Source organism: Rutilus rutilus (genome assembly GCF_951802725.1).
Source record: "Rutilus rutilus genome assembly, chromosome: 22".
NCBI classification, from domain to species: Eukaryota; Metazoa; Chordata; class Actinopteri; order Cypriniformes; family Leuciscidae; genus Rutilus; species Rutilus rutilus.
The window spans coordinates 18,690,014-18,713,874 of record NC_140227.1 but is presented as its reverse complement, the minus strand read 5'-3'; the positions used below and the strand labels follow the sequence as shown (position 1 = coordinate 18,713,874).

At 37.0% G+C, this 23,861-nt stretch overlaps 1 protein-coding gene across 1 annotated transcript in view; it reads left to right on the top strand.

Annotated features, from left to right (window-relative positions):
• Positions 1 to 20,938, top strand: part of srgap2 (SLIT-ROBO Rho GTPase activating protein 2) — a 95,075-nt gene extending 74,137 nt beyond the window's left edge. Inside the window, exons 10-24 of the mRNA XM_084394669.1 lie at positions 385 to 486; positions 1,169 to 1,366; positions 2,928 to 3,012; positions 5,516 to 5,543; positions 6,018 to 6,048; positions 6,950 to 7,010; positions 8,037 to 8,114; positions 8,218 to 8,352; positions 8,481 to 8,586; positions 10,891 to 11,115; positions 14,716 to 14,795; positions 15,039 to 15,246; positions 15,408 to 15,554; positions 16,747 to 17,065; positions 19,591 to 20,938. Coding sequence (XP_084250795.1) covers positions 385 to 486; positions 1,169 to 1,366; positions 2,928 to 3,012; positions 5,516 to 5,543; positions 6,018 to 6,048; positions 6,950 to 7,010; positions 8,037 to 8,114; positions 8,218 to 8,352; positions 8,481 to 8,586; positions 10,891 to 11,115; positions 14,716 to 14,795; positions 15,039 to 15,246; positions 15,408 to 15,554; positions 16,747 to 17,065; positions 19,591 to 20,061 — 2,274 coding nt within the window. The 3' untranslated portion in view covers positions 20,062 to 20,938. The remainder of the gene's footprint in view (positions 1 to 384; positions 487 to 1,168; positions 1,367 to 2,927; positions 3,013 to 5,515; positions 5,544 to 6,017; positions 6,049 to 6,949; positions 7,011 to 8,036; positions 8,115 to 8,217; positions 8,353 to 8,480; positions 8,587 to 10,890; positions 11,116 to 14,715; positions 14,796 to 15,038; positions 15,247 to 15,407; positions 15,555 to 16,746; positions 17,066 to 19,590) is intronic.
• The last annotated feature ends 2,923 nt before the right edge of the window (positions 20,939 to 23,861 follow it).

Sequence of the window (23,861 nt, the reverse complement as noted above, 5' to 3'; positions counted from 1 at the left end):
TATTAAATCAATCAACAGTTGATTCAACAACTGCTGTGTTGAGCTTTAAGATGCTGTTTTTTAGTTTTTAGCTGACCTTGCATCAGGGTCCTGGATGTTTGTATGTGTGTGATGAACAGAGCAGCTGGTTTTCCCCAGTGCACATGCACCCTGTCTTGTGTTCAACCCTTAGGAAGAGGGTGGACCGAAGTGAGCAAGATGTTCCCCAGCTGTTAGGGGGGAAAAGAGAGCGAGCGAGAGCGGCAGATAGAGGCTTGCTCGGATCACTCTGTTCTTCAGAGCACATGAGGACATTAGTTGTATGATCACTGCTGGAGATGGTTTTGCTTCAGTTCCTCTTCATTCTGTGTTTCTCAAGCTCTTTCTTCTCTCTTTCTCCGTCAGGTGGGACATATGTGTGCCCAGCAGCCTGTGCAGGTTGAGCTGATCCAGAGATGCCAGCAGCTACTGTCTCGCCTGTCCACACTGAAGATAGAGAATGAAGAGGTGATGTGCATATGGCCAAATAAATACAAGAAACATACTCATATACATACTGTCACTAAAATATAGGCACTGAAAAACACATGCCTACATACATAACGTATGCAAACTTACAAGGCCTATACATTTGTACTCACTGAGATTCAACTGCAATCATCTCTTCAAGAGTTGTGTACACATCTACACATCTTTACTCTTTATTCCACAGATTTCTATACTGTCTGTACACAGACTTTTGTGATATTTAAGAAACCAAACACCGAACGTTAGCTTCTCTCGCACTGGAAAAAATTATTTACTTAATCAGCATTTTGGAATTGTCCTCCATTAAACATATTTATGAGAGTCTTACAACAAATTTGCTTAAAATTGTATTATTTTATTTAAGTTTATTAGTCTTATTTCTTGTTTTTTCTTGTTTTAAAATATTAATCTGCCAAAATGTAGTGAGGTTTATGCTCATAAATAATACAAAAACCAATTAGCCAGTGGGGTAAAACGTCTCAATATCTAATGAAATTTTGCTCCTCAAGTACATATTTCTTGTTTAAAGGATTTTTTGATATTTTTAATGAAAAAACAAAATTACCAATCAAAAATGATTTAATGCAGTGAAATGAAATCTTGATGTCTTGATTACAGCTGGAGAAATGGCTGTTTCGCTCACATATTCTGTTTGAAATAGGTGAAGAAGACGATGGAGGCCACTCTACAGACCATCCAGGACATGGTGACCATTGAGGACTTTGATGTGACTGACTGTTTTCACCACAGTAACTCAATGGAGTCAGTCAAGTCCACTGTGTCTGAGTCTTTTATGAGCAAACCCAGCCTAGCCAAGAGACGAGCCAACCAGCAGGAGACAGAACAGTTCTACTTCACGGTAAGTGAGATGGAGAGGGAGAGAAACCAGTTAAATATGAGGTCACACGGTTGAAGAAAGGGTAAGGTGGATTGAACGGTGGGAAATCTGTTGCTGGGAGCATAAAAAGAGAAATGGGAAAGGAAGGGTGATGAGAGGAGAGATAAGTAATTGAATGTTTGAGATACAGCTTAATGTCCTTTCTTCTCTATCAGAGTCTTTTAAGAAGCCTTTGATTAAGAAGACAGCAATTAGAGGAGACTGGTGCAGATGAATGCTCTTCATTGATCTGTCCTTGTTTGTAGAAACAAGAAACAATGTTGCATTGAAATTCTCAACAAATAACATTAAAGAGGTATTTGTTCTTTAGATAGATTTTACAAAATGCCCAGAATGCTGTTTCAGTCACATAGCAATGCCCTGGGAGCCACAAATATGTTCATAGTTTATAGGGAAGACTGGGGTAACATGTTGTCAACATGAATGTGTCTCAGTAACTATGAGATTTTAAGATTTAAAACAAATTAAATAAATAAATACTGAATTAATTCTTGTTTCTTGTATAATAATTTTTGAATGATAGTTTCAAACATCTAATTCAAAACCCCTAAAATAAACATTTAATACAAAAAAATTATTATTATTATTAAATTATATATTATTACATTTTTTGTTTTTTTGGGGGGTTTTATAATATTATATATTATTTATTTTATTATATCTTTCAATCAAACTGTGTATGTATATACAGTATATAACTGAACAAAAATGATTGTTTGTGTCTATACATAAATTGTTTTTCTGAAATAAACCTGCTTTGAAAAATTCGAAACAAAATTCAGAACAAGAGGATAGTAAGAATATGATTTTCCATTCACTCTGGTCTAATATGAAAATCAATGAATATTATTAATATGATCAATGAAGGCACAAGATTAACAAGCAGAGGTTTGGTTTTGTCACTTGATGTTGTACTGGCTGTTTTAGCACATAACCTGATGTTTTCCTCCCCGACACATCTCCTTTTCTCCTCTTTTTCTTTAATTCCCTATGTACATTCAGTTTGTCTATTTCTCTGCCAAAAGCACTAGTGCATGGCTCCATGTCTTGGCTATCCTTCCTGCGTCTGCATGACTGTTATGCTGGTATGGCTGTGATATATGAATGATGAAATTGTAAGCATCTGTCCACCCACCCATTCGCTCCGCAGTTCAGGTTTCTCTCCATCAGTCTCCTGAACCCTCTATCTGTCTCTCCGCTGTCAGGTTTCCATCAGGTCAGGGTTCTCGCCCCCAAAGAGCCATAAGCTATTAGAGCACATAGATCCAGTGTCTCCCTGTGCTCCAGTGGATATGAAATTAATGTTTATGCCAACAAGATGTATAGTCTCAACACTACACAGCAAATTGAAATGGGTGGAGGAAGGATTCTTTGCCAGAAAGTCGAGAAAAGGAAGGATGATTGATTGTACTGCTCACTTAATAGCTATCCAAATGAAATTTCTCAACAGTGTTTGTTCATAAGTGTTGAGATGATCTTGCAGTTGTGCTCGAGTTTAAATGTTTTATATTTACTGTTTCAGAAACTGAAGGAGTTTCTGGAGGGCAGGAACCTCATCACCAAACTACAGGCTAAACATGAACTGATCCAAAAGACTCTGGGAGAAAGTGAGTAATCTTTCTCGAGTGATGTGTGCATGTGTGTTTGGGGATTCAATTGGAAAAAACTAGTCATAAAATCTTGTGGGTGTAATATTGCTTTTATACAGCAGTTCAATAAGCAACACTTTGAGAAGTAGTGTTGTTTTGTTCCTTAATGAATCAGTGTTTTGAATGAACTGGTTGTGAAAATGATTCAGTGTGACAAATAATCAGTTAGTAATCAGGTTGATGACTCGATCAGACTGAAAATGTTTCATGTAAACACCTCAATCGATCCGACTGAGATTGAATTTTCAATTGGATTGGATGGTGTAGACCTGAAAAATAAACAAGCATGTAAATGCCTGAATCCAATTATTTTCTTAGTCCGATTCAAAAATACCTTGGGCATATGCACAGTGCCGCAATGCATATCTCTACATCAATTTTTTTACGAGCTAAAATAGCTCTTCTGACGCGTCACATGTCAGTTATCTTTTTACGTCATCAAGGAAATCAAGGAAAAAAACGACAATTATACTCTATGTAGCTTTGGTGGGAGTATCACGGTGGTTCTGAATGCAGCAACTGCGTGAATCATATGTGAATATGTGAATCATATTGAAAGATTTAGAGGTCATATAAAAAGAACTTTCAGAATCTGAAATTGGATTGGATGAAAATTAGTGCATGTAAACATACCTAGTCACTTTTTTATACCGAAGTAAAGCAGTTTTTTGAATAAATCAGTTGAGTGAATGATTCAACTGACTCACTCATAAAGAAAGTAATTGTGTTTCGTTCTTGAATGAGTACGTTTTTTAAATGAATCATTTGAGTGAATGATGGGATCTTGGACTAATACTGTAGCACTGTCCTAACAATTCTCGACAAATCAAATCAAAATAAAATAAAAAATGATGGGTAGGATAGGGTAATACACATGTGTGGGATGTTGCAGTGTCAGGCAGAGAGGGTACTGAGCTGACCATGTGTGTGTGTTAGCTTGAGAATGGTACAGATGTCGTCAGTCTCATACGAGCCTGAAGCTTTAACAGGCCAGTGCCGCCCAGTACTGTCCTCTGGGTCATAGCATGATCTTATCCACTTGCTTATTGGCAGGCCTTGATGGTGGAGTTCAAAGGTCATGTACCAATGCTACAAGGCCGAGAAAATAAATCTGAAGAGAGAAGAGCACAGCGGGGATTTCCTGGAGTGTTTCTCACTCTGATGTACCTCCCACGTTCATTCCTCCAGACTGAACAGAACTGTCAGCCAGTCAGTTAGGACAGCCAGTGAACAGGAAATGAAACTGAGAGAATCAGACTGATGGCACTGATGATAACGAAGCGATAATTATGCATGATGGAGAGAGTAATGGTGTTGATTACTCTATCGAGAAATAACCAGCGCTAGCTGAGAGTGAGACTAGTGTAGTCAGAAAGATGATTTAATCATTTTGATATGAAGTAATAATTTTGTACATTATTATTATAAATATATGATCTTTCTCCCCCAATTGGAACTTGCACAGTTCTATTAATGCCAGTGCTGATATTAACATTTTGGCCTGATAATAGCACTGCTGTTCACTTTTTTTTGTTGGTGTTTTTTAATTTCTCTTATGCTCACCAAAGCTGAAATACAGAAAAATCATAGTATAGTGAAACAATTTTATTACAATTTAAAAGAACCTATTAGAAAAGTTTTCTATTTTCTATTTTCAGCAGCCATTACTCCAGTCTTCAGTGTCACATGATCCTTCAGAGATCATCCTAATATGCTGATTTGGTGCTCGACATTATAATGTACATTATGAAAAATTCATTTTAAGATTTTCTAAAGATAACATTTAACAGTGTTATTAGATTAAATGTGTTTTTTAATAAGCATTAGATGCAAATTTAAACTAAATGGAACATTTTGTAGGAAATAGCATGTATAATTAAATATACAATATTAATCATTACTGATAATCGACTCCAGCATCATAGCAATGAGTTTTGCATTGACAAACACCACTCACGTTTTCTTCAGAGCACCAGGACCGTCCTCCACTGAAAGATTTCAAGTAATGTAATCGTTTATTGAATTTGTTAAAATATCTTAGTTATTCACAGGCTGTCTTACTCATTTTTTTCAAATCCGGCCTTCGGTGTGAAATGGTGTGGGTACAGTGTGTGCATCCCCAGCTGTTACTCAGTGAACTGACAAGAGTGTTCCAGCACAGATTGAGGGAAACAAAGTGGTTAAGAAGATTAGCTCATTGATGTCTGTTGCATGTTTGTCATTTGCTGAGTCAAACTACATGTGGAAAATAGCACGCTGTGATGTCGCTGAACGTGTTTGGAGGGGAATATGTGGATATAGGGTCACGTCCCACAGGAAGTTCCTCTGTTACAGCACAGACAAGAAGCGGGATGAGTTTTTTATTCCCATAGGAAACCATTTCCAGCTGTGGCCTCTTCCTCACACATTCAGCCTCCTTCTAACGGTTTCTCTTTTCCTTTTTTTTTATCTCTACCTTCAGGTCAGAAGACCGACTACTGCCTCGCCAGGTGAGTGCCGTGGGAAACCCACAAACAAGACGTAAACCATTTACGCACAAGAATCATTTAGCACACATGCAGATGTTTCAAGGCCGTTTATAGATGAATATCTTGTCTAGACATAATCATCTTTTATTCACATCTGCTGATTTATTTATTGAGGCCAGGGGAAGGTGATTTACTCACCAGTTATAATGGAGTACGGAAATGGGAATGGACTTTTAAACGAGTTCACAGAATAGACACAAAACAAGTGCTTTCACAACAAAAATTAATGAAAGCCTGCTTGTTTAAATCCAGTGTATTAAAATAGGATCTTTCTCAGGAGGGTCATTTCTACTGGTCTAATGGCCACAGGCAGGTTATGAAGTGAATGCGGAGGAAAATTAGAGAAGTTTGAGGGAAAATGATCCATCGTAATGACAGAACTTCTCTTTCTCTCTCTATCTCCCTCTCTCTCCCCTGCTTTCTCATGTCCATCAGCGGACGGAGGAACTCCACTCTGCGGAAACAGGTATTTACCCACAAAAATGCATAATCTTTTTTATTTTTTATTAATTAATAAGATTACTGTTATTGAAATGCATATACTGTGCAAGACAAAACATTCCTAACCCTACTTGCTTAGATGTGTATCTGTATAATTATGTATACACTTCCATGTGATATTTTGCTGTAAATGTGTACATTTTGTTTAATGCATGTCTTTAAGATAAGTAATATAAGAGTAATATGTCTGTGCCATCATTGTGCTCTTGGCAGTGGGATACATTTGTAAACCAGGCCAGTGTGATAAATTTAGCATACAGGTCCTACCACCTAAACCCTACAGGAGTTTACCACCTTACAGTATGGGTGAACGAACAAAAGGACCCACTGCATCCCCTCATTTGACCAACCTAATGTCCATGTCGCCCTCTAGTGAAGGATAATGATATAAGAGCGATATTCTGTGGTTAGAAGTCAAATGATTTGATAAACATAAGATTTATAGTTAAAAATTAATACAAAAAAGCCCTGCAATGCTTTATATTCATGTAAGCGAGTATATGAGCGTGATCTCCGATGACTAGTTCAGGCCAGACGTGGCCCAAATTCCGCTTCGCTTAGCCGTTTCCTGTTCACCCAAATAAACAAAAGGAAGCTGTGGCGAGAAGCTGTCTCCTAGCAACCGTTGCCCCATTCCCCCATGGCTCAAACTGTGCTGCTTATTCATCCCTTCTAAATTCTGTTTGATGCTTGCCTCCTTTTGCAAATATTATTATTATTTGAGTCCTGTGCCGAGGAACAGAGACCCTTGTTCAGAAAGGTCCCCCCCATCCACCCTTCCCCCAGAATCATCTGAACAGACCTGCATTTTTTCTCCCTCATATTTTACTTTCTATTTTTTTCTTCTTCTTCTTTCCTTCTCTTAGGAGTCCAGCCAAATCATTCCCCTGATGGTGGAGAGTTGTATTCGCTTCATCAGTCGACACGGTGAGCTCTCTCTCTCTCTCTCTCACTCTCTCACTTTCCTTTTCTTGCCAAAAGCACTATTGCTGTGTCGCTCTCTGGACTTTACCTGATGAAATAAACAAAGTGTTCTGTTCCACTTCATTTATTTTCAGTGTATACCTCTTCCATTCCTTTTGCACTATCCAGTGGGGTTTTTTTTCTTCTTCTTTTTCTTTTTGGCATCAGAGGATTCATTGTTATTTCATCCTAATTAAAACTAAACAAGATAATGCTATTTTTTAACATATAAAAAAAAATAAAAAATTCTTATCCCATTTATTACCAGGGTTCCCAATGTCATGGAAATATCAAGGGGATTTTTAAACTGATTTGCAGACCTGGAAAAGTAATTGAAGTGAATAAATCCATGGAAAAGTCTCTAGTGAATATACATTTTTCTGGTTATGGTCTGCTTAAAATATTTAACTGGTTAGAAATTACTTTTGATTTTATAAAATGGTATTTTAAAAACAATCTTTGAATGACTGGAAAATCTTATGGATACTCATTGGTCAAATGTTGTGGTAACCCTGTCTTTTTGGGTCAGAATTAGTCAGATACTTCAGTTACCATGTTGACTTATTCAGTAGTAATTCATCATAAACAATAACTTGCGTCTCTTAAAGTAATTCATAAAAAAAAAAAGGCTCATAAGAGTCATTAGTTTGTGAATCGGGCTACTTTTGTCATGATGTGTTTATTATTTTAAAACACAAAATTAATTATTTATAATAATCATTGATTTGTAATAATTTATAATTACTATTTACTTTTTCTAATTAAAATAATTACTATATATTATTATTATTTAATTTTTTTATCCAATCAAGTTCAATTCAGATGGCAAACTCTCAACTCAACACTTTTTTTTCTTGCCATTGTGCTGTAGGGTCAGCTTCAATTTTAATCAATTGTCTACTATGAAGAACAAACACATCAGGTTGAGTAAACCAACACAGGACTTCCTGTCTATTCTGTGTCCATAACGTCATGTCTGTGTCTGTACAGGTCTCCATCACGAGGGGATATTCAGGGTGTCTGGCTCCCAGGTGGAAGTCAATGACATTAAGAACGCCTTTGAAAGAGGTGAGTCTATCCGGACTGTCACATGCTGAGCCTTCGTTTGTCTATTTCAAATCAAACTTGTATTATTTAATGGGTCACTGTCTTCTCCATCATCGTGTCCCAGGTGAGGATCCGCTGGCTGGAGACCAGAATGATCACGATATGGACTCCATCGCTGGAGTGTTAAAGCTCTACTTCAGAGGCCTGGATAACGCCCTCTTTCCTAAGGAAGTCTTCCATGACCTAATGTCCTGTGTCTGTGAGTGTCCACTTTATTTCCTACACCCACAGTACACGTGCGTACCACAGACCAGGTTTACCAGATTAGACAATGGAGGAGCTTTTGTCCTAAATGAACTCATGTCTTGTTCATGTTGTTTTTTCCAGCCATGGAGAACCTCCAGGACAGAGCTGTCCACATCCACAAAGTCCTGCTGTCAATACCCAGCAACACCCTGCTTATCATGAGATACCTGTTCGCTTTCCTCAACCAGTGAGTTCCACAGATCAAAGCTCTTTCTGCATGTTTCCCCTAAAGTCATTTTGTTCTTTTGGTTGTCTGTGATTTCAACTCAAGACAAGGGCTATGACAATCATTAACTCCCACTCATGTCCTTTCAACCCCGTATGACTTTCTTAAAGCCAGGAAAATAAACTTTCTTACAGCCCAGATGCTCTTTTCCATATAATGAAAATGAATGCTGAATAAATATAGAGAGAGAGTCAAGAGTACGTTTTTCCCTTTATCCTCATGCTAAAAATCAACTGTAAATCCACATTTAGGGGATTTCAGTTGCTTTCTTGGGGGCATTTTTTTTACCCCTGATTAGTTTGCATCCCTGAAGATATGAGCTTTTCAGTGAATAAAAGAATAAAAATAAAATTAGCGGTTTGGGACAACATGAGGGTGAGTAAATGATGACAGAATTATTTTGGGGAACGTTTCCTTTAAACCAGTGCCATTTTCCAGTGATTTATTACAGCTAACTTTACCTCAACGTACAAAGAGCTTATATGCAATCTAAACTTACCATTTTACTAGACCTTTTTACTACAAATGTAAATATTCTCTTCCCAAAAAGAGAAAATCTGCCCATACCCAACCTCAGCTTAGGGCTACAGCACTCAAGCCTCTTGGAACCGTCCCTCCATATCTCTGCCTCTCATTCTTACACTCTTTTCCACCCTGTGGTCCTTTTGAAAGACCCTCCAAACCACAACACGATCTTAGCTTCTACTCCAGACCGCTATTATGCACGCAGGCGTGTCTGATTTTCTTAAAGCATCTGAACCCTTTCCAGCCCTCGTATCACAGCCAGAAGGGGGAAGCGAGTGTATGTTGAGGTATGGTGTCGCCATCAAGCCCCCATTAGTGCTCCCATGCTGGATGTCTGTAGTCCTCAGTGAATGGCTTCTCTGTTTGCGCTATGGCCGATAGATCTTTCCTCCACCATAAAAGTCAATGGAGGTGCCAGAATAGGTCTCTAAAGAACTGCTGCTCTCTCTAATGCGCTCTGGCCTGCGTTACAGTCAAATGATGTGCATCGTCCAAAGGTATGCATGGTATACACTCACAAATACACATCAAGTGGGATGGTATAGACGTTTGCAGGACAAGGCAGGGTAATTGGAAACGCTTGTGCAGTTGTAACTGTCTGGAAAGGACAGTGCTCATAAATTTGGCTTGGAGCCTCTCCATGTGGATGTTTATGTGACCCTACTGCTTTTATCCCAACCCCCCTCGCCCCAAAAACACATACAAATAAGGATGCCTTTCCCCACTTTGTGGACACATCTGAGTTTTTAGTAATTAAATGGGCATCCTATTAAGTAAGAAGGCGGACAGTTAAAAGAGTGTTACAATTCAGAGCAGTCTCACAGACTCACATAAATGGGAGGAAGCTGGCTTAGGCTCATGATAAATGAGCTGTCGTAAGGAAGTGTAGATAGAGTCTAATCTGGAACTCAGTCTGTTTTTCACATTAGTCCAGCAGGAGCCGGTCTCTCCATGAGAATGGTCATATAATCAGGGATCAGTTTAACATGTTTATGGATAGTATGACTAGTATTTTGTTTAAAGTTTTTGATATTTGGTATACTTCAAACCATCAAATCTCAACTGTATTTTTTTAATTATTCAATTGTAATTAAAGAAATGCATTTAATGTATCTATTCTCAATTGTATTCAATGCATTTATTTATTTTTAATTATTTAATTAATAAATACATTTTATTAATTAAATGATATTATTTATTAAATCATTATGAAATTTTCTAACCTTTGAAACAATGCAAATACCATCTTAACATTTTTGTGCAGTATCCCTCATCTAACGTAATTTTATGTTCATTAAAAACACGGACATAACAAGATTGTCTTTTTAAAGTTTGAAAAACTTGACACACCATTCGAAAAATGCAAAAATAATTGCAAAAATACAGGCTTTTCTTAGCAAATAGTGACATACGTTAAGTCAGGGTTTCCCAAACTGGGGTTCACAAACCCATGGGGATGGAAAGCTAATTATTATTTATATTTTTTTTTACTAAAATAAATATTCATTAAATAAAAACAAAAATACAACACTTACTAAAAGGATATAAAATGTTTTTGTTGTTTTATTTTTAGGGCCCGAGCACCGATGGTGTGAGGACCCTCTTGTTTATGTTTGTGTTGTTGTTATTAAAATATGAACTCAAAATTCAAGTAAATATTTAGTTAAAACAAATGAATGAACAATTAACATTCCTATATTTTGTTTAATTCTTTTTTATGTTTCTCTCTCTTTTAACTAGTCTGTCCCAGTATAGTGACGACAACATGATGGACCCCTACAACCTGGCTATCTGCTTCGGCCCCACACTCATGTCTGTGCCCGAGGGCCATGACCAAGTCTCCTGCCAGGCACATGTAAACGAGCTCATCAAAACCATTATTATCCATCACGAGAGCATCTTTCCAGGGCCTCGTGAGCTGGAGGGGCCCATTTATGACCATGGAGGAGCCACTGAGGAATACTGGTGAGTCTAAAATCAGTGCGAGTGAATTCGGTTACAAAGAAGAAATAAGGATGAAAATGAAGCACATAATCTTGGCAAAATTCATTGGCAGCGAATTTTGGCCCCACGTTTTATTGGCGCAGCTGCTCAGCCGAACCGCAAAACCAGAAATGAGTTGATCAGACGAGCTTGATTTAATGCAGGACAGGTCTGAAATGATGGATTGAACATTATCAAGATAAATAGACATTATAAAGACCAACAGAGCCCTACAGGGAGCCAGTAACTTTTTAAAGTTTGCATCCTACATATATTATGCTCATTTAAACCGTCAGTTCAATGGTTGAAGACACAGATAGATTTCTGACCCCCAGAAATGTCTGCACACGATCTAGACTCCCAAAAGATGACGATGAAGGCAACCAGAACTGTGGAAGGCAGCCAGACTTATAAAGCATCATCATGACAAGTCTGATTTTAAATTAAAAATGAGGTTATCCTCCCTGCTCAAGGCCAAGCACTAATGAAATGCCTCCTGTAGCTTTTTAATAACTGTTTTGGATGTCAAAGAGGAAATGACTTCAGATTGCTGTGTCACCGTGAAAAGAAAGCAACATATCCAGATCAGGTTTGTTTGTGAGATGCAGGCATAAAGACGTGGCTCCTTTCATGTGGTTCTCATGCATGTGATTGTTTGGATTGCATGGGCGGTGTAATTAAGACTTAGAGCTGGTGAGATGATGTGTTTTTAGCTCAGGGTTTAGTCAGAGTCTTGTTTCAGTTTCCTGAGGCTTTAAGTCACGTGAAGTCGGGACACGTTGACAACATACTGTAGTTAACACGTTGCAATCTCAGTTCCTGACCTGATATGAATTACTGTTCATTCTGTGTTTTAACTTCATCTTCATCTGTATAGCCTTGCATCTGAATTTGAGATTCATGTGAAAATTATTTTATCGAGCAGTGTAATGTAAAAGCAAACATTTGTTTTATTTTGCCAGTTAGGGTGCATTATTTAACTAAACTTTTGGGTGAATATCAGAAAGAAATGTGTCATATTACACCCCAAAATTAAAAGAAAAAGAAATATTTCACTATTTTAATACACAAAGTGATCTTTTTTTTTCATGAAAATGAAGGACATTTTCCTCCCAAATTCTCATTTCTGTATTGTGAAACAACTCAAATTCAGCACAGATGCAAATATTTATTTATTTAAGATTTTGTTAAATATATATATATATATATATATATATATATATATATATATATATATATATATATATATATATATATATATATATATATATATACATGCATACATACATACATACATACATACATACATACATGCATGCATGCATTCATGCATACATATACACATACATTTATATATATATATATGTATTTTGTTTATGGGATATTTCTTTTCATTGACCCTACAAGTTCAATTAAACCATCAAAATATGAAGAAAATATTTTATATTTTAAAATATTTTAAACATGAGGGAAGAACAAAACACTAAACTAAGGTATTTATCTGACAAAAGTATTTGCCAAAAAAGGGGTAAACTACAGCTACAGGTTTATTTTTCCATGCAAAAAAAGAAAATGTATAGAAAAACTCAAAGGAAAAAGCATGCATTGACTACATAGTTGGTTCTGTCTTGTTTTTGCATGTATTCATCATTTTATTGTATGAGAGCCTGATATCTTTTTGACAGAGAAATTCACTTGTCTTTTGCACCGTGATCATCACTGTCCTTACACATGCAAAAGTAAAAAATAAGTGTCAAAGTTTTGTCTGAGACTGATGCTGAGAGCAGAATGAGACATGCAGTGTCTCTGGGGAAGACATTAAGAATCAGAGCAGCTTCTGACCTCCCTGAACACAAACTCATCTGCTCAAGGGTGAAGAAGCCACGAGGATCATTTTACCTTAAGAGCCCAGATCAAAGCTTACACACACTCTCTCAGATGGAGTGACAGGAGGATCACAGGGTCTTCTTCAGCAACGGACTGCTCAGTGAGACCAATCCGTCATTTTAAGGAATCACTGAAACACTGATGGACGTGTGCTTTGCCAAACCTGCCTGACAATGTCACCCTACACACACCAGGCAAAGATTAGCATTATACAGTCATTACCTTTAAGTTCCTTCTGTCTAAAGCTGCTCTCTAATGAAACTAAGCTTTTCATTAGCCCAGACTTCATGCTTGCCAACTGTATGTGATAAAGCGGGATGGTCTTAGTGAGATCTATTCCAGCTGGGTAGAGTACTACACTTTCACTCTACAGAGCTTGAATTTCCTCCAACGCACGATACGAGAGAGCAGCTTTTATTGGTACAGTGATGACAGTAAATTAGTCAGTGTTTTTGCTTGAGTGCTCAATGGGAGATCAGATGGGTTTTATACTAAATTAATAGTAGGGTATTAGAGGGTTTCTTGGCCTGTGAATGGCATAACAGACTTGTTATCAGCATTGAAGCCTGCATGACCTTGGAAACGAGCCATTTTCCTGTGCGTTAGTACGGTGTATTCTGGTCTCATTAGATTCCCCACAGGAGTTGAGTGAGGGCCGGTTCAGTTTGGAGGCAAGAGGCCACAGGAAGGTCCAGCTTTGATCCTTGTATCTGTGTTCTGCTTCCTGTTTTGCTTCAAAGAATCATGAACACACTGTTTCAGGAATGTAGAGAGACGTAGAGAGACCTAAAGGCATAACTGGTTCTCAGAAATATCCACATTCATTTCGGGAATATATTTTGTGCTTCTGCTCTTTCTCTCTCAGTCCAGTATTAATAATTATTAGAAGTGAAACGTTTGAACACACCTACTCATTCTAGATCATTACTATTTTCGAATAAGTTGTCAAAACTATGAAATATATGGGAATTATGCAGTAATTTTTTTTGGTTTTGGTCATTATTTGCATGTGAAATGAAAATAATAAAACGCAACTAAACCTATAACCATGCATATTAAGAATAGTATTATAAAAATTATAAACAAGCTTATCGCTTTAAAAAGCTTGTGTTTTTGGTGGCAAAACCTGGTATTTTGGTGCATTTTTTTTAATATGTATTTATTCATACAATTGTTCAGAAGTTTGAAGTCAATGTTTTTTTTAAAGAAATAAATACTTGTATTCAGCAAAGATGCATTAAATTGATCAAACGTGGCAGTAAATGCACTTGTAATGTTACAAAATGTTTCTATTTTAAATTCCACAAAAATATCAACTGTTTTCATCATTGATAATAATAGTAAAATATCTATTTTGATCAAATAAATGCAGCCCTGGTGAGCATAAGAGATGTCTTTCAAAAACATTTAAACTTTTGAATGGTAATTTTGTTTGTTTATCTTTTATTTATTTGCAAAATGATTTTAAAATGGAAATTCACACCTTCACACAATTTATATTTATCTACAAACAAAGGTCTTTAAGATAATGAGAAACATAAATTTAGTCAGGTGTCTCCAAACTTTTAACTTGTTAGTGTATATGCAAGTATGTATTGAATGTAAATTGAATGTAAAAATGTTGTCATTTCTAATGCTCTGAAGTCTGTAATGGAGGTTTCCACTGATTCATCTTTCTTGCTGTCAATTCTACAGTGATAATCCACACATTGAGCCCCCCCTAGTGGATGAACCTGCACCTGACACCACCTCTGAAATCCACAACAGCGATGATGGTGAGCCTAGACGCCATTGAAGACCATACTAACATGCACACAAATCTTCCAAAAGACACTGCACCTAAAGTCTGCTCCTATGTCGCACTCCTCTGTCTGTGCTCGCCCTCTGCAGCTCCAAAGCCGTTTTGATGAGTGTGCTCTAACTTGCCTGGCTTCCCATGCAATAACCTTCCCATGCTCTCTCTTCCCTCTCGCTCTCTCCCCTTCCTGTCTTTCTCTGTCTCTCATGTCTCTAAATAGTAAAGTCAGGGTCCTTGAACGTTTCAGAGTCTGACCACATCGAGGTTATCGCACGTTTCGACTACTCTGGACGCACCAACCGCGAGCTTTCCTTTAAGAAGGGGGCGTCTTTGCTGCTGTACCACCGTGCGTCTGAGGACTGGTGGGAGGGTCGCCACAACGGCGCAGAGGGACTCATTCCACACCAGTACATAGTAGTGCAGGACATGTAAGCTGTCCGGTTCATTGATTCTAACTAATGATATTGGTCAGAACTGCTTTTCTAATGAGTTAGTGAGCTAGTAGAAGTTATTCATCTATGATCTTAACTAATAATAAGACCACCTATAGTGTGTTAATTCTAGAGGTGTCTGTGATTTCGTGTAATAGGCCGGATGGATATGCAGGCAGAGGAAGTCCCAAAGCTGACCTAGAGGCATCCCATGATTCTGTGGAAGAGAAGGTGTCCGCCAGAGCCAGTGCCAGTTCACCCATTGGAGGTCATGTGGCTGATATATACCTAGCTAACCTCAACAAGTAAGTTGATAAAAATGGTGAAACTAAAATTAAAACATTTATATTATATATGTTAGAGCTGTCAAAATGAACGCGTTAACGCATGCAAATAATTTTTTTCATTTAAAAAATATTTAGCGCAATCAATGCAGCATCCACAATCAATGCAGCATTTGGCTAGCTTTACATTAAATGATCACGCTCTTATTCATGCAAATGCTTTTAAACCATTAAAGCGTGATAAGACACAATAGAGAACGCAGTGTTGGCGTGTGTCTGTGACACACGTGACTTGCGCGCACAGAAAGCCGCTTTAGACAGCACTTGAGCAGACAAAATCGCACAAAATTATGCCAAAATGCCCGTTTTGTCAAGTATTCTCACAAGCACAGTCTTAAATTAGTTAAAAAATAAGTCTTAAAGGACCGTAAAGTGTTGTGAGAAAATGGGATGTGTGAAAATCTTAAAGTGTCAGAGGATGTCATTAAGGATAATCAAAGAACAAAAGAAAAAGAGAAAATCACTCATTGCTCTTGACTGAATAACTTTTGTAGCTTTAATAATGATTAATCTATATTTAACTTATAATTTATGCAGTGAAGACTTTGAAGGGTTTGATAACTTTATTCAATTTCTGTATATTAACTACCTGTTAGACCTACCTGTAAATCTTAAAGCACTGTTTACAAGGTTACATGGGTCAAAAACAAAAACATTAATAACTTTTTGTGCATTTTGACAGGGCAAGTAAAAATCTAAACTGGTCTGACTGGGCCAGTACAAAAAAATTAGCCCTGATATATTGAAAGGCATAGGTAAATGTGACATTTATTATAATGGGTTTATGTGAAGATTGTTTTAAGTTCACTTAAATTAAAAGTTGTTATTTTTTAAAGGCTAATAAATATATAGCTTTCAATTATACTTTGATGCTGAATGGCTATAATTAATGGCTATAATTTAGAAAAAGATCAATTTAATAGAGACTTTCAAAAAAAGATGCCATTAAACAAATACTTAAAATATAGGCTGTTAGTTGTTTCAACCTGAATCTGGAGATTAAATGTGAAATTATTACAATATAAAAATATATATTGTACTTCGGACTTTGCTTTACAATAAAATGTCTTAATTACAATTAAATTCTTCTCATATCATTCAAATAGATTCTTTTCATAATATTGACATTTTGCCTACACTTTATCCACCTCAGATTGAGGAAACGCCCAGAATCAACCAGCATCCGGAGAACAATCCGGACAGTGGAGGGGCTTGGTGAGGGCTCATCTGGAGCAGCAGGGGGTTTAAAGACCTCCTCCATGCCTGCAGGTGGACTGGCCAAGGAGGGGACAGACAAGCGACCAGTCAGCGCTCACAGCGTCCTGAACTCCATCACTCGCCACTCATCTCTGAAGACTAAGGTGGAAGGTCCTCAGCTCCGAAAGTCTACGCCTGCAGGACGATCCAAGAGTTTCAGCAACCACAGACCACTGGACCAGGAGGTCATCGCTCAGGTGGAGCACAGCTCACAGGTACGACAAGCCCAGAATCATTCAGTTCTTCACTGCTGCACGTGATTCATTCAAAAGTATTATTTCAATTCAGCAACATTCAAACCCTGTCAGCTTTCATGCAAACTTACACTGAATAAAAATGACACGCAGGTAAACTGAAAGTCCAATTTCCTCTCCGTAAAAAGTGCTGAGCTCTCCAGAGCGCCTGTGTATTAAAGCATCCCATTTATCTTTCTTTGAGCTGTAATTTCACGGCTGGATAGAGGTCCAGGATCGATCCCGACTGTGGTTGTAATTGAGTTGGAGTTCCTGCGGTCAAGTCATCCTTTGTTGTTGTACTGCCTGTACAACAGATATCAGAACGGACTGACCTTGGCTAAAACTAAAGCTACAGAATAGATGTTGTCTTTTTGAAAAGGAGTGAAGTACTAAAGAAATGGCACTAAACACCATCAAACTGTGGCTACCATACAGGGTCCAAATCAAAAACCATTTCATAAAATACACTTAAAGTTAGTTGGTCAGTACCTTTTTTTTCAATTGTAATCTATTTGTAGATAATATTTTGTTTGCGTACAAAATATTATATATTAACCAGTTAACTAGGCCTTATAAGAGATACAGTACTGTGCAAAAGTCTTAGGCATGTTAATATCCCCACCCCAAAAATGGTTTTAAGTCAGTTATTTATATCTTTTGCTGTAGTGTGTCAGTAGGAAATATCAGTTTACATTTCCAAACATTCTTTTTGCCATTAATTGTAATAATCCAGCGAGATTTGTGTATGCACAAGGAATCTGACAACAGCCGGTATGATCTGATCTCACCATCATCGAGTCCGTCTGTGATTACATGAAGAAACAGAAAAAACGAAGACAGACTAAATCCAGAAGAACTGCGGGAACGTCTCCAAGATGCTTGAAGAAACCTATCAGCAGTGACTATTTGCTCAAAAATCATAAAATACACTTACTTCTTCTGGAGGTGACGTTGGATCGCGAACAGTAGGCAACGATCCACACTTGAGGATTAACTTTGACCCTCGTTCACTAAACAGTCAGTCAGAAAATGATTCTCGCAAACGTATTTAGGAAGTTTAAGTGGCGCCTTTTCTTCATAAATAAAATCCATCCGCTTTGTTTTCAGTGGCTCTGATGTCAGTGAAGACTACTATGTCCATTCTTGCATCCCACAACAGCACCTACATTTCTTAAGAGACATCACCGGCTGTCGTTGAAACAATGGCGATGGTGTACAGATCACCGAGGGCGGGGTAACCACAGTGTCAATCAAACCACGTCGGTGGGGCTTGCGCAATTCTACGTCACATTGCACCGAATCTTAGAACAGCTCGTTCTGAGACAGTGCTTATGATTTATTGAGATTGTAAAAAAAACACTGGGTGGATTTTTATCATTCTAGGGTGGTTTTGCTCACACACTGCCAACACATATTTATGTTCAAACACCATGTAAAAGTGAATTTTGCATAGGTGCCCTTTAAAGTTATGCAGAGACCACAAACATGTTGTGTGTGAATTCAAGTCTTTTATTAAATTAAATGATATTACATTACATTAATAGTAAATTATAGGGCTGGGCGATTAATCGAAAAGTAATCGAAATCGACATTCAGAACCTATAATCGATCAAATTTTCCCAGGTCGATTATTTCGATAACTTTCCCTTTAAAACACTACCGCGTGTGGAGTCACGTGACCCCGCTCCCTTACAGTACGTTATTCCGCCGACATATCGAGCATGGAGAGCTTAATCACTGAGACAACTGAGCAACAAGAGCAGCTTGTACCAAAAAAAAAAAACGCAGTCTCTGTCATTTGGAGACATTTTGGCTTCAGTAAGGATGACATCGAACAAAATGAAGTCAGATGTAGACACTGTAGAAAAACAGTTTCGACGTCCAAAGGTAACACCACCAATTTGTTCCAGCACTTGGAGCACAATCACGTTACTGATTATGAACAGTGAGTGCATGGCTCAAAAAAATCAAAAAGAGACTGACAAGCGCCCAGCAACAAGTGCCTCCGCAAAGCAGATGTCTTTAACACAAGCGTTCACAAATGCCACACAGTATGAGAAGAGTTCAAGAAGATGGAAAGAAATAACTGACAATGTGTGCTTTAATTTAAGTTGTTTAACATTGATGTTCAATAAATAATCATAGTAGATAGTGTGTGTTTCCTTCAATTATTTTAAAATCAAGTAATGCACCCTTCATTCAAAAATCTCTCACTTGTAATATGTGAGCATATTTACTGTAAAAAACTTGTCAGTGAACCATGAGGGCAAAAAAAAAAAAAAAAAAATCTTTCATTAATCGTAATCGAGTTAAAATGTTCAATTAATCGAGATTTTGATTTTAGGCCAAATCGCCCAGCCCTAGTAAATTATATTACATTACAATACATTAAATCTATTAAAATAAAATAAAAAGAACAGCATAAGAAGTGTTGTTTGTTACACATGTATAAAATATAAAATAATCACATTTTACTCCTCTTCTCTCTTTCTCTTTTCCCCCAGGACATTGAGGCCACTATGAACACGGCTCTGAGTGAGCTGCGAGAGCTGGAGAGGCAGAGCAGTGTCAAACACGCTCCTGATGTTGTGCTTGACACTCTAGAGCAGCTAAAAAGCGGCGGGGCGTCTGAACCCTCCAGCCCGCTTCATTCCCGCCTGCTCCGCGAGGCCGACTCCTCCCAGCATCCTCTGCAGCGCAGCGCCAGTTCGGCAAGCGACATGCCCTCCACCTTCCGGCCCGGCAAGAGCCCCAGTCCCAAGAGCCCTCTTTCGTCAATGTCTACCACAGGTCTGTCTGCTTCCGGCTCCAGCTTCAGAGATAACAGACCCCCAGCCACCAAACCCAAGCCCGTTGTGTTCCCAAAAAGCAGTTCGGCTGGGGGCAGTCCAGCGATGGGATCCCCGACCACCACCATACCACCAACACCACCACCACCCCCTCCGCCACCCACCGACAAGTCCTGTCCGGTCTGAGGCTTTACAGCCTGTATTTCAATCTGTTTCTTAGTAATTCCAAGAGCACCCTCTGATACTGACTTTTTTTTTTTGGATCTTAACAGAAAACTGCAGACAACTTAACTGACTCAAACTGATATTGGAAGCTTGCGTGAGTGAGCATGAGTGTGTGTGTGGAATTAATAAACTATTGGAGTGATTTTACAGCACTGTTTTAGTTTGGATTGAGACATGGACATCAGCAATCCCTCTTTTCTAATCCTAAATGAGTGGTTTGGAGTTTTTCTGCCTGTATAGACTGATTTTATGGGAAAGGGGTCAGACTTTGAGGACAAGCAGTGGATATGCTTTCCGAGGACACTTTTTTCCTCTCAAAAACTCGTTACAGACGGCACAGCATCGCAGGGAATCGAACAAAAAAAATTCCTTGTCACATGACACCTCCAACATAACTTGTCTTTTTCTACAGATTCTACAAATCTGTTATAAAATGAGCACTAGTTACAGTGCGTTTATCACCATATAATCCCCATTGGCACAGTTTCTGCTTCTCTTTTAGCGAATCCAACCATAGACGTGCACCTAAACATGACAAAGGTGAAGGAACATCTTTGCATGAGGGATTCACAAGATATTTGCATGGCGAACGAACACGGCTTCCCTAACAAACGGATTCATTTCCATACCGGTCGAAAGCACTTCTGAAATTATTCTAACAGTCTAACGTGTCATTTTATTGTACTATTATATCTATCAGTGGGCACATTAAAAGAGGGTGTTGTTTTGTATAAGTTTAATAATTATGATTATAACTGGAAAAAAAAGTGTCTAAAAATGAGGAATGTCATGCAAGCACATTATTTCTTCATCACCTGTGTATAAAAAAAAACAAAAACAGATAAAAGAAAAATAATTTTATTTAATTTTCCCTATAGTTTATTAATCACCTCTGGGTCTGTATCATGGTATCTATGTATTAGTATGTGTGTTTACAGTATGTATATTCTGAATCTTAGCAGCCTAACAGCAGTTTTTTAGAGTTTTATGCAAAAAGGGAAAGACTTCAAACTGACTAAAGGGGGACACATGTAAAAACAGCTCGCTTTCCTCAGTTTTTCACACTCAGAAAGGATAAAATGTGCAAAAAGGTCTGACAATCTGCCTAGCTAAATATCCCTCACACAGACCGGTCTGCCTGATTATGCCTTCGACAGAATGGATCGGACAAGTCTGTATTTTCCTACGTGAGGCCTTATTATTGGAGAAAATGAGTTGTGGTGGTTGGCGAAAGTAGCCTGCTTCACTTTGAAGCATTACAAGCCTTGAACAGTCTCGCATGGCTGACCGTGACTCCTGGAAAATATCAATGGACAGATCAAGATGTTTATGACCGAGGCATTTTCCCCCCCAAGTAACGTCAGGTTTTTTTTTTTTTTCGTTTTTTGAGGACGAGCTTTTTTCTAACGCATTATTTTCTGAATGTGCTGTCGTGTTCTGAAAACATCACAGGTGGTGACATTTGTTCATGTGTAAATGATTGGAAGTGTTCTGTGTGTGTTGTTCCTGATACCTCAAAAAGGCAACTGGAAACTGTCTTATTGGAGTTGTTTTGTGGGTGGGACTTTTACATGCAAATGACAGCAGGTAATTCATGACGTGTGTTAAATGTGTAATGTTAATAGTATGCTGTTGGCCGAGGCCTCTGTTTACACACAAAATGTTGTCTTTCATTGAGTAAATTTGAAATCAATCATTATACACTTGAAATTGCATTGTATGTTTGTGAACAAATTAAGTGAGGGTGATTTTCTTTCTCTTTTTTGTAATCATAACTATTGTTAAAATGTAATTCCTGTCCAGTTGATGCAAGACTGTAAAATGAATTGTCTTGTCAGATATATTTATAGTTGTCCATTCAGATATCTGTTACCAGAGAAACCTGTGTTCAGATGTACTTTGTATATACAATTGTGTACATTACAGAGGTACATTCTTTTTTTTTTTCCTATTTTGTTTGTGGGTTTTTTTCTTTTGGTACAATATTGTACAGTTACAGCAATAGTAGTTGCCACTCAAATATACATGATATAATTCCACGTGTAGTTCTTGTAGTAAACATTTTTAAATAAAAAAAAAATTTGCTTGCTAAACGTGTATTTGATTGTTTCAATAAAAAGATGCAAAATGTGAAAATTATCTTTTTTTTCCCAATTTCACAGCCACTTTTTTTTTCCCCTTTCAAAGAAAAATGCTTGCTAAAAATGTCTTTAATTAATTGTTTCAATAAAAAAAGTGTAAAATATGAAAATTATCTTTTTTCCCCAATTTTACAGCCACTTTTTTCCCCTTTCAAAGCAAAATTCTTGCTAAAAATGTCTTTAATTTATTGTTTCAATAAAAAAGTGTAAAATATGAAAATTATCTTTTTCCCCCAATTTTACAGCCACTTTTTTCCCCTTTCCAAGCAAAATTCTTGCTAAAAATGCCTTTAATTGTTTCAATAAAAAAAGTGTAAAATATGAAAATTATCTTTTTTCCCCAATTTTACAGCCACTTTTTTCCCCTTTCAAAGCAAAATTCTTGCTAAAAATGTCTTTAATTAATTGCTTCAATAAAAAAAGTGTAAAACATGAAAATTATCTTTTTTCCCAATTTTACCAGCCACTTTTTTAAGTTTTTCATTTTAAATAAAAAATACTTTCTAAACCTGTCTTTGATTAAACGCTATAGTAAAATGTGTAAAGTTTGTATTTTTTGTTAATATATTTCTCTCTTTTCATTTTAAAATATAAATGGGCATGGATCTCTTTCTGATCCATTTTAGTGTCAATCTGAGATGTCTTGTTACAGTGGCTGGCACTAAGCAGTTTTACCTGCCATTACACAAAAAGCATTCATACAAAGTTCCAAACATTTGTTATTTGTCTTAGCAGCTATAAAGTTTGTAAAAGTGATTCACATCATACCTGTAGGTGTTCCTACGGAACTAGAAAGGGACTATCCCACTACGGCTCCCATTTCCCATGAAGTCTGATTCTGTTTGTTCACTGGACAAAAAAATTATAATAATAATAATAAAAAAAAAATATATATATATATATATATATATATATATATATATATATATATATATATGAAGAGTTCAGATGCAAAAGCCTCTAAGTGCCATCTGAAATTTTCTTCTAGAATGATCATTTTTATCAAGCTCGTATATTTAAGTTAAATAATTTCACTTAAATGTCAATGCAAACTACCTATTAATTATCATTTAAGTGAAATAACTTAACTTAAATATACAAGCTTTATAAAAATTATCATTCTAGAAGAAAATTTCAGATGGCACTTAGAGGCTTTTGCATCTGAACTCTTCATATATATATATATATATATATATATATATATATATAATTAGGAAATAAGATAAATGTATCCATATATATATATATATATATATATATATATATATATATATATAATTTTAAAAACGTATTTATTTGTAACACAAATTGTACACAAGTCAAAGATACTGTCAGAATGTTATGAAGAACCTGAAAGGGCCTATTGTGTTCTTAAGGAAATTCCAAATATATTTCAAGTGGCCTTAGCAGGAAATATCGACATTTTCTTCCGAAATCTAAGAAAGCTTTGTAAAGAAATTCTTAGATTATGCTCATCTATGTAAAAGTTCCTCGTGTTTTCTTTGAACAGAAGTGAGAAATGCTTTTCTAGAGAAGAATGTGCTCGTCCCTCCAAGTGCATCACATTGTGATTTAAAGTCATCCACTAGAGGGCGACATAAATATTTTGGTTTGTTGTCA